At 39.3% G+C, this 11,238-nt stretch overlaps 1 protein-coding gene across 1 annotated transcript in view; it reads right to left on the bottom strand.

The window, feature by feature from the left end:
• Window positions 1–959: 959 nt before the first annotated feature.
• The window catches only part of LRRC40 (leucine rich repeat containing 40), a 60,963-nt gene continuing 50,684 nt past the window's right edge, over window positions 960–11,238 (bottom strand). The window contains exon 15 of the mRNA XM_087449111.1: window positions 960–2,264. Coding sequence (XP_087305237.1) covers window positions 2,252–2,264 — 13 coding nt within the window. The 3' untranslated portion in view covers window positions 960–2,251. The remainder of the gene's footprint in view (window positions 2,265–11,238) is intronic.

Raw genomic sequence — 11,238 nt, 5'->3', positions numbered from 1 at the left:
TAATCAGTTATTAAGGGAGTAAGAATGAGTCAGGGATAAGAAGGGAGATAAAGGACTGATCAAGAAGAACAGAGAGAAACTGGATGACAGAAACCTGACTCAGACTCAGGCCCAGCCTCCAGTCACCAAGAGACCAGACGGCCCAAACCCCCTTCCTCTCCCTCCCTCTCTCCTGGCCACAAGAGAGATCTTTCAGCTCGTCGTGGTTTCTGGCCTCCCTCCTACTCTTCCAAAGTAGAAAGAAGAATTCAAAATGAAAAATAAGGTGTATATTAGAAAAATCCTCATTTAATTGCTATTTATTTCCAGAAACTATTTTTGTAATGTAGTGGGTAATTTGTCAGTCATGCAACTTCTCAGTACAAGGAAAATCACTAAAAGTTATCTCATAAAAAAAAATTACCAGAGCACTTTTCTGAAATAAAGGCCAGTCTCAAACAATATAGCCACAGGTAAAAGTTCTGTGGGGAAATGAGGAAAATTATTGTTCTCTCATGAGACAGAAAAGGACCTTGAGAGGATCTGGTTCGTCTACCTTTGGGGAAGAATTGATGCAATTTTTAAATTCCTCCAGAGAAGAGGCTACCACTTGCCTCACTTCCCACCCTGATAAAGCAACCAGTCATGAGTTTGATCCCAGTAAGAGCCTCCGTTTGAATCACTGGGTTGGGTCTGACACGTACTGTCCTCACAGACAGTGGGACAGATGCACGCACATTACAGGAACGTGTCTGCAGTTAGCAAGAGTCGCCACTAGATGGAGCCCTTCTATCCATATTTTACATCCGAGTCTTGGCAATTCTCGATCTTGGATGACCATTTTATACCTGCTGAGCTTATATAGCTGTTAATAAATAACTGCTAACAAACGGTTGATAAAGCTGTTAACACATATTTCCATACTCTTTTGAGAGAATTAATTTGAAGCAATGCTCTCAATTTAAACAATATAAGGAAAAAAATTAAGAGCTTTGAGCTTATTTTCCACAGTTTCTATATTTTTTGACTAAAACTCTCAGGTTGTACCAACCACCCCAGGACCCAATCAGAGAGAGAGAGGGAGAGACTCTGCTCTCTCTAAGCCTCAGGTGAATGTGTGATTTAGAGTGTTGATGTTCCCAGTTGTTCAGTTTAATTATTGCATCCGCCAGTTTAATAGTTGTTCTCTACTTGCTTGTGTTTTCCAAATATTTTGTGACTCTGCCATCATTTTAACCAAGCTTCCTTCAGATATGCTCATTCCAAATATGTGGGAAGATATTTGCTACAAATTATTTAAAATAACTCTAACGTTAGTGCAGTCTGAGTACGTGTGGATCTGTGCATGGCTTCATTTCCAGCTGACACCTGGCAGTAACTAGGCATCTAGTAGAAACTCGTAATGTTTCATTTTGTCTATGTGTGCAAGTCATCAGATTTCATCTCACTACAATATGAATAAGGAATATATTTCAAAATGTATCTTATAAAGTGGTAATCGGATTCGAGGGACAGCTGACCATCTCCCCCAGCCTCCTTTCTTTCAGTCAGATACCCAGTGCTGAAGGCTCAGTGCCTCTGGCAGCTTTGGGGACACGTGTCCTCAAGCTATTTTGGTTCTTAGGTTTGGAACTTCAGGGCCTCTAATAACTGGATCATTGTTGAAAAAGCCAAATATTTCTGTTTACTTCTTCTAAGCTAATTATGTCCCCACGCTCACAGCTCGCCCAGCACCCTTGTGTGGGCCTCTCCTTTGCTTATACCATCAAAGCCCTACTTCTTTGTGGGTTCGTGGTGTTTCTCTGCCCACCGAGTCATCATTTTCTCTTCCAAGCCCAAGCAAAACTAGAAGGAAAACAAGGTGTTCTTTCCCGAAGTCTGTGTAAAACTAGCTAAATGCTCTGGTGTTTTCCTCCACAGGAAGGTTTCCTCTGGCCCCGTGATCACCAACTACTCATATAGTTGTGCTCTTTCTTAGCAAATTCGTTCCACCTTCCTTGGGGTTGGTGTTCCATAACTCCTTTCTGACTTCAAGTAGGCCGATCTTAGTGTACCATCTTGGGTTTGCTTCCTCTTCTCCGGGAAGATAACAATCTCCTGAACAAACGTAAATTGTACAGAGCGCGGCCACACATTGTAAACCCAACACAGGAGGTGTCCACCACGGTTTTCTTCTTTTGAATACAGCTTTTTCCTTTTTTATTTGTCTTATTTTCTATTTCATTGTCTTTTTCATCCCTTCTCAGACTTCCATAGGCTTTTAATGATGAGTTTACTTGTAGAATCTGGAATGAAATATTAGAATAAAAATTAGGAAGAATTTGTACTGAGAATGATGAGAAAACTGACTTGAAAGCTATTTCTGTACTCCAATAGTGGTTTTTTTGTTTTATTTTGTTAACACTGGTGGTACTGTACTACCTCTAGACTTTTGGTATCAACTATTATGTAAAGTATTTCTTTTTCTTTTTTTTTTATATAGGATTTTTTGTCATATACAGAGAATGGGAATTTGGTAATCCTGGGAGCAATGTCTAGGTCATTGCTTCCTACCCAGCAGCCAGCAGAGCTCACCCAAGGCCTGAGATGTTGATCCCTTCAGAGCACAGGGTCTTGTGGCTTATGGCTTTCGCTTGGGGCCTGGAGGGACCTTATCTGTTTTACCCACCTGTGCCCCATTATGCAGAAAAACATGATCATTTTCTATCTGTGCCATGATGTAAAGAGGTTGGGAAGCTCTGCTTTTAGGTCCAACAAACAGGAAGACCACCAAGGTTACGGGGGGTGGGTAGGGCCCTAAGCAGCTGACGGAAGAGAAAAAAGCAGTGAGGAACTGTCACTTAAAGTGCCTGGATCCCTATGAAACACTCCTCGAATCCTCCCTGCTCCCACCAGGATGCTGATTGTCCAGTTGTGTCACCTCCCTGCAAGATGAGTCAGGGATAGTCATACTTAAGACTCCACTGACTTCTGTTGGTGTTTGTTAAGCCAGAACTCCCTGGTGAAAGAAAAGGTGGTGAGGTAGTGGGCAAGTCTCCTTCTCCACATTTGATGTTTCCTCCGTGGTATCGTTGTACAAACCGTTTCTGACTTCTAACACTTGTCTTTCGTTGCTGTCCTTCTGCTTGTTTTAAACTATCCATCTTTGACAGCCAGTCTTTGGACGTAATTCTTCAGCCATACTTGTGGTGGTGTTCAACTTAGCAGTAAGTATTTTGCACTTGATAGAATCACAGTCTCGTTATGGTCAAGACAGATTCTCTGGCAGGCCATCACTCTGATATGTTCTTTGTAAAACCATGAATGTTCTAGCAAACATTACAGATCTGTTTGCGACCATTTCCCAGAGAAATTCAAACTCAAGACTCTCTCTCTCTCCCCTTTTCTCTCTCTCTCTCTCTCTCACACACACACACACACAAAATCAGTATGAGGCACTTTTTTTTTTTAGGTTTTCACATATTTCCCAAAAATGACAGTTACTATCCCTGTGACCTAGGGACCTAGATCATCAAAACTACTCAAAGGTAAGGGACTATGTCTTCTTCTTCTTTTCTTTTTTAAACTTTCCATAAATATCTCCAGTATGTGCATCTACCCCCACAACAACATCTACTCATATTTAGAATAGTATTCATCCAGGCCTGCATGTAGGTTTGAACAGATCTAGCTCAGAGAGGCGTTTAAGTAATTCTCTCCTAAGTTTTCCTTTGGACCATCCTAAGATTTGTCCTCTGGCCAATCTATGTGTTTATCCTTTAAAAAGAAATTATCAGTGGTTAAAATAATTTATCTTTTTCTTGCTGTACATTCAGTTTAATCAATAAATGTTAATGAGCAAAGGATTTTGAGAACAGTGGGAGATAGAAGTATAAATAACCCATGTTCCCTCCCCTCAAGAAACAAAGTCTAGTGGGGAGACAGACACATAAAAAGTCTAATAAATGCTACTGTGTAGGCACAAAATATGGGAGAACAGAGAGCAGTGCGTTACCACTTTCCCCTGCAGTCTAATAAAATGGCAATGCTTCCTCTCAGCTTTATTGTCTTTATAATGTGGATGAGGCATCTTTTTCTATTCCCTCAGGAAGCAGGCTCCTGTCTCTCACTTATGTTCTTTTCCACAAAGGACAGTCTCAGGTGACAGTGGGAATGCAGATAACTGCAGCTTCATCGTGGATGAACCGTTGTCACGGAGGGACAGTCACCAGCCTAGCTAAGTTCTCGCTTCTACCTTCACTTGGCTTTGTCCTCAAGGGGTCCCTTAGGGGTCACAGTCAGAGGGGCTGCAGGAATCAAGGGCATCCTCCTTCCTGGGGGAGGGCACCGCAGCCTGATAACAAAGGCCTACTATTCCACTTGAAGAGATCAATCTGAGGAAAGGAGAGAACAGAACACTTAACCTTTAGTGTCTCTTGAAATCTGTGCTTTAAAATAATTCATTTGTATTTTAAACACCTGAGAGAAGTGTACATGCTTCTGGTGGACTTGCATATTCTAAATACTTATCATGCCCCCTCATAGAAGGGAAAGATGGCAGTCTTTACTGTTGGCAAACACCCCGCTATTAGGGAGATGCTTTGTGTTTAAGAACAGAGCAGGACCCATTGGAGTTCAGTAAGAAATGCAACTTGAACATCACCTATGATAAAATTTTCTAGGGATAAGAGACTAAGAGTGCCTGGAACTATGCAGATACAGACCAAGTCCCATGATGCCATTTGCATGGACAGCTGAACTGCCCATGTGCCCTGGCCCCAGCTCTTCCCTAAGAGTCACCCAGTGTTCACAATTTCAGCCGCCCTGGTGACATCTCTGAGCACTGAGAAGTGGTAGCCATCTAAATGCCCACGAGTTATTCTGAGTGAAGAGTCCCTTCGGAGATTACACTGGCAAGAGAAATAGCAAATATGGTTTTATAGCCAACAAAATCCCAGGGTTTCTGTCTGCTCCTGGAGGTTAAAATCAAGGATTTTTTTACTCAGGTTTAGATTAGCCTAGAGGTGAGAGACCAACTGCATAATAAAGGTGGGTTCAGAAAGTACATGAGTTCAACTATGGTCTGGAAGTTAGCCGCCATTTGGTGATAAAGTAGTGAGTTTTACCTTAGAGCAATTCAGTGTCTGTGCATCAACTTAGACAATGTGAGTTTATTAAAATATTTGCAGTGGGTTGTGGAGCAGGCTTACATTTGAAAATGAGATTGTACTTCTTAAATGCTTACTCAGAGGGCTCCGACCCTCAAGGACCACTTTGGGCATATAGCTGGAGATCAAGGTTGAAGGTATTGAAAAAAGCCTGGTGTCTACGTATATTCAGTGGCCAACATGAAAAAGCCATCTTTTTTTTTTTGCACTATTAAATTGAACTATTTATTTATTTAACACCTCACCTTAATCCAGAAAGAACAGTCATGGAGTATGATGCCCTTAGTTGGTTGGTTGTTTTTCAGGTTTTTTAAAAATAAAAATTGTATATACTTAAGGTATACATGATTTGATATATAAATACATAGTGAAATGATTACTACAGTCAAGCTAATTAACATCTCATCTCCTCACATAGTTACCTTTTTTTTTTAATGGTGAGAGCACCTGAAATCTCCTCTTTTAGCAAATTTCCAGTATTCAATACAATATTAACTGCAGTCATCTTGCTGAACATTAGATCTCTAGACTTATCCATCAAATGGCTATGCCAGAGACATCACCACTCCACTTGTAAGTCAGCTTTTTTGATTTCCACATACTTGCTACGGTAGTTGAAAGCAACAGATGTCCTAATATTGGCAAGATCAGTCCTTCCATGAACTATATACTGAACTGTATGACGAACTAGAGAAAACTCGGTAAAAGTTTTGTCTGTACCTCTTTAAAGTACATGATATAACAGAGAATCACTTATACAAGCTTTAAAGAAACTGACAGGAGAAATCACATCATTTAAAAAATTCAGAGTCAAATTTAAATTCTTAGTACGTCATGAGATTTGTTATAATAGTTTTAAATTCTTCTCTGAAGAATAAGTGGATGTGGTAACACTATTAAACACAGTCGTGTCAGGTGGCCTCCCAACCTGGAGGAGCTTGGGTTTGTCCAAGGTGTGACTTACCACTGAGAGAATCAGGACATCAAGGACAAAGCTCCTTATTCTTTAGTTTAGTGCGGGCCAGTCAGTCTCCATCCAGGTGTCTGCTGCCTGATTTTAGAGACCACTCAGAAATGAAAAGAAACAGTCTCTTATTTAACATTTGTCAAATTCAAAGGCATCACTGCTCGTGAAAACCTGACTCTATTTTATTTGCCCATCTCAGAGAGAGATCCCCTCACCTGTCCTCACTCTAAAGCAGTGCTTCATGTGGCTGTAAAGATGAGTCCTGCGTCAGGTTATTCTAATGTTTCCTAGTTGCAGAAACCAAGCATAGAAGTCTCCAATCCTGAAATTCACTGCAATATTGATATACGAAATTATTTTAGCATAAGCAAGATCACTGTACTCAAATCTGTTTATTGTCAAGTTTGCCTCCAAACTCTGCAAGTGGTAGAAAATTCAGGCATCTTATTGGATTTCAGAACTCCATAAGCACTTTCGGGAAAACAGAAATGAATGGGGTTTTGGCATGGCAGGAACTCATTGTTGAGATTGTCAAAGGACTCAGTAAGGAGCTCTAACAAATAGAATAGCAAATCACTAGCAAGAAAGAAATAAGCATTTCTAGTGAAATCTATGTTAGGTGTACTTACCGCCCAGAGAACATATTTTATTGAGACCATTTGCAGTTAGATGTACCCTAAAGTCAACTATCCAGTAATGGCTTGTCTCCCACTTCCTGGCTGATGATGTTCTGGTTTTTAATTTGTGTTGGGAAGGTGGGTCAAGTGAAGGGTGTCCCTACTACTTGAAAACTGGCTCTCCAGGAAGGGTCAAATCAAGCCACCTACAGTGTGACCTTCCCTACTCTCCTCAGGGCAATTGCATTTAAATATGGACCAAAGGCTGAAGTCACAGGAATGAGGGTTTAATCATAGGATTTCAGCAAGTAGCCTTTTGGGAAGTTTTGGGGACAGGGCAGGTGGGGTTTCCCTGGAGCCTCTGAAAGTACTTTTCTAGATTAGGCTGGAACTTCAAGTCCTTGTTGTAGATTGTCCTGGAATCCTAGAGTCTGGTTTGATCAGTTTATTATCAACTCCAGAATGACAGAGGAGTGTACACAAGGAGGACTTGTATCAGGTGAGGTGAAATAATTATTTCCTTAATGAAAAACTAATTTAAATTCTAGGTTACTTACAATAGCTGCCATGTTGGGGAAGAGGGACCGCAGATTTGAAAGTTGTGGTGGTTTTTTTTTTTTTTTAAATATTTGGGAAAATGTTTCAAGCAATACTATATTAGGCATGCAATACTTTTGTCAGGTAGTGTGTGCTGGCTTTGGAAGGGTGAGAGGAGAATTTTTCCAGCAGCCTGCTTTGATTTATCGAGCTAAGCATGGACATGCCTTTCGAAGGGCACCTTTGACCATATGGTTAATTTAACATTTGGGCTGAAGAGTTCAACCTCACCAGGGATGGAACTGGATTTTACAGAGTTCCCCTTATCCAAACCACAGCGTGCTTACTGCTTTCTCCCTGTGTTCTCCACATCGCGGCCTCCAGCACCAGCTACTGGCAAGTCATTCTGTCCCTTTTCATTGGTCTGGCCACACGAGGAACATTCTGTTTCTTTAAATCCCAAATGCTCAAACTGCCGTGTAGAAACCAACTCCCTATAAATTTTCTCCACATTTAATCCTCGGCTTCTTGTCATATTTTCATTTTTCTGCATTGGTTCCCATGGTAACAAGTCTGTTGGCAGAGAAAGTGTTACTCTGCTTTTAGCCTTCTGCACAATACGAAATCCTGCTAGTGATCCTCAGGCAAGTGTCATACAAAAAGGCAGGAAGTGACTACAGTTCCCTAGGCTAATGCCTCTAATCTCTTACCCTACTGCATGCATTTTCGACCTATCCCCAAACCGGGCCCACTGACGGGAGAGGAAAGACAGCATTCAAGGACACTGCCCAGAATCCCTTCACTTATTGATAGAAGTGTCCAAAGGGTCCTCCTACGCAACTACACATGCAGGGATGGAACCTTTTGGTTCAGATGGCTCCCTCTTCTACGTATCAGTGACTTAACTGACATAAATGCATAATTAATGACAATGGCCGACTGGGGGAAGCATGGAGAAGCAACTTGCACTCATTTTTCTATAAAATATCTTCAGTATGCATCTGAGATGATACAGCCCAGAGAATAAGTATGTCTTGAATTGAGCCTTAAATCAGTGTCTAATGATAAGACTGCGGGGACATTTCAACATTTTCTCTTAATGACTACTTAAGTGGCACATGAGGAGAGGCCAAGGAGTCCCAGAGGACTGAGCTTCTGAAGAGGAAGAGATAACAAAGATATAGATAGGTAAAGAGGATAGTGTAACTGGTGGCTGAATGTGAGCAAGGGAGCTTCAATTGCGACAATTCAGGGCGCAAGTATGGAAAAGGTAAGAAATCTACGGGAAGCTAAGGAAATGGAGCATGGAGAAAGAAGGAGTTTTTGAGAGTTAACTGTCTACAGAAAGGGAGCCTGCAAATGAGAGAATAGCTTCATGCAGACTTTAGCCCAACTCTATCTGCAAAATATTTTTCCAAGTAATGTTTCTCTTAATAGATAATATATTTTGTTTTGACTTTTAGAATTCCGTTGCGGCTTGGCATTAAGTTATATGCCTAGCAACCCCAAATCTCCTATGTCCTCAATGTTTAGAAAAAAGCAGGAACTGTTCATCAGAAATTAAACAGTCCTCATATTTGAATGTGCGTTTTTTTTGAAAATTTAATGAATTCAGGGGAATAAAAATACATGTTTGAAATAAAAATGTGGGTATCTCAGCTATAGATAAGAAAATTATCAAATGTAAATGATTCCTTTTTTGTTGGGTCTTATAAAATATGTGATACTTAAATACATTGAAGTTCAAGTTAGCTGATTATATTGTACAAAGGTATTTTTGGCCCTTTAAAGGTTATTTTCCTACATTAAGAAAAGTTTTCTTATACAAAGACTTTTTATTGTGACTCAGGTTTCGTGTCTGTATACAGACACACATACGTAGGTGTTTTTCTTTGCGCGCTTGTTTTGCACAGGTAAATTAATGAGGTTAAATAATGCCCAGGTACGCAGGTCGACTGACCTTTATGATAGCTAGATTAAGGGAAAGCAGTTGATGAATGGACAAAAGAAATCACATTATATTTCTTTGTAGGAAACATCCCTCTTCCCTTTCCCCAGCACTCTACTAAAGAACATCTCTCATTTAGTCAGGAAATCTTATGTAACTTTTTGCAAAGTCCATAGGAAAACCAAGATGAAACTCAGGCAGACAGAACATAAAGCAGTTCCCATATTTGCTAGAATGGTAATTCATTTTCAGAATGTAGTGCTGAACTAAATTTTATTTTCAATACTTATAGAGTCTTTCCATTCAGAGGACTCATTGGTCTTGAATGTGCACCAGGCATCCATTCAGGGCAGTGAGGAATGTTGTATATTAAGTTTTACTCTAGGAAATTTGGTTTTAGCTTTGATGACACCTAGTGTCAATGGAACGCAATAAATGTTTTAATACTACTTTATGATGTTCAGGCATTTCCCTTTAACATCCTCTACTACATTTTCCTCCTTGAAAATGCAAGCCTTAGTATTTTCTGTTTAAAATGAAGAGAAAGATAATTGATAGACAGATAAACCTATCAACCAGATATTCTGTCTCAAGAGCCAATCAAGTTTCTCTTTGTACTCAGTGTATAGAGGGGACTAAAGGAAGCTTAAGGACAAGGACATTGTCTTCATCTGAAGGAGGAATTTTTTCCTCATTGAAAATCAGAGGTAAAAATCTACTGAATTCTGTTTGTAAGTTTCAAAAACTACCACAAATAACCTTGCAAAAGCAAGGTTCACTAGTACTGTAGTTTCTTTCCCACTTGATAACCACCCCAGGGCAGCCCCCCGACCCAGCCGTATATAAGTAAACCGTAATATGAACTATGGTCTCTTTCTATTCAGAGAAGAAATATTAAATTAACAACAGCAACTCTAAAGACAGTGATAGGTTTTTAATTGGTTTGTTAAGAATTATTAACTAAAAGGATACTAGATACTATGCTTTTAGGATTTTTTTTAAGTATCCATAAAAATTATTCTTTCATTCCTAAACTGTTTGATAACTGGTTACTTTTAAACTCAGTTATTTTGGGGCATAATTCTTTTATTATTGTATAAAGAAGTTCTAATTCCACCCATTTATACTTTTCCATGTGCTAAACACATGCCACACACACACACACACACACATTTTCCGTTTTTCATTGGAGGTCATAAAATTCAGTTAGTGAAATATTTCACTCTTCTGTAAGTTTAAGAAAAACTCCTAAGCAGTGATACAACATTGGACCACTATTTTAGTAAAATGAAGACAGTCTCTAGACTCATATTCTTTTTTGATGTCCGACTTCACTACCATATGTGCAGCACAACAGTGACATCTTAAGGCCAAGTAACTAGAGCTCCTTTAGCCAGAGAAACAACTTGAATTGGGATCTGTTTTCAAAAAAATTCCATATTATCAAGTAGTTTTCAATTTGCAACTGGTAGATCTTTCTAAGTGCTTCTTTATTTATGACTTCTTTTGCAGTCTTTGTGAACATTCTGATGCGCACTAGTAAACACTAACATTTTACATAGACATATTGTATATTAATGCATGCATTTCACTGCATAGTTTATTGACTCTCCCCTTGTAAAGATTTTATGGAAGAAACAACAAGCCACAGCAGTATAGCAAAAGAGGCTTACTCTTTATAAATTGGGGCCTTTTCTGTCTCTTTGCTAGCCTAGGTGGCTATATACAAATTTGGGCAGGAGGGGGCAGGAAACACCTCTTAACATTTAAGGTTTTCTACTTGGGTGAACTCTAGCCAATTCCAAACCAATTGCTTACTTTAATAAAAATTTTACCATTTTATAAAAAAATTAAATCATGACATGTTTAATTGAAATGGCTGTATTGTAATTAATATTTTGAGATAATTGTGATTTTGAGCTTAAATTATATATAAAAAATTGTCATTTTTGTATGTGTTAAAAAAACTACTGTATCACAATTAACTGTACTTTTTAGTTGAACTACATATTGATGTAAATAAAAACTGAATGAAGACATATT

Source organism: Ceratotherium simum, chromosome 2 (assembly GCF_057802395.1).
Source record: "Ceratotherium simum simum isolate JZ-2026a chromosome 2, ASM5780239v1, whole genome shotgun sequence".
Classification (NCBI taxonomy): Eukaryota; Metazoa; Chordata; class Mammalia; order Perissodactyla; family Rhinocerotidae; genus Ceratotherium; species Ceratotherium simum.
This window is presented reverse-complemented; position numbering and strand designations above follow the sequence as displayed.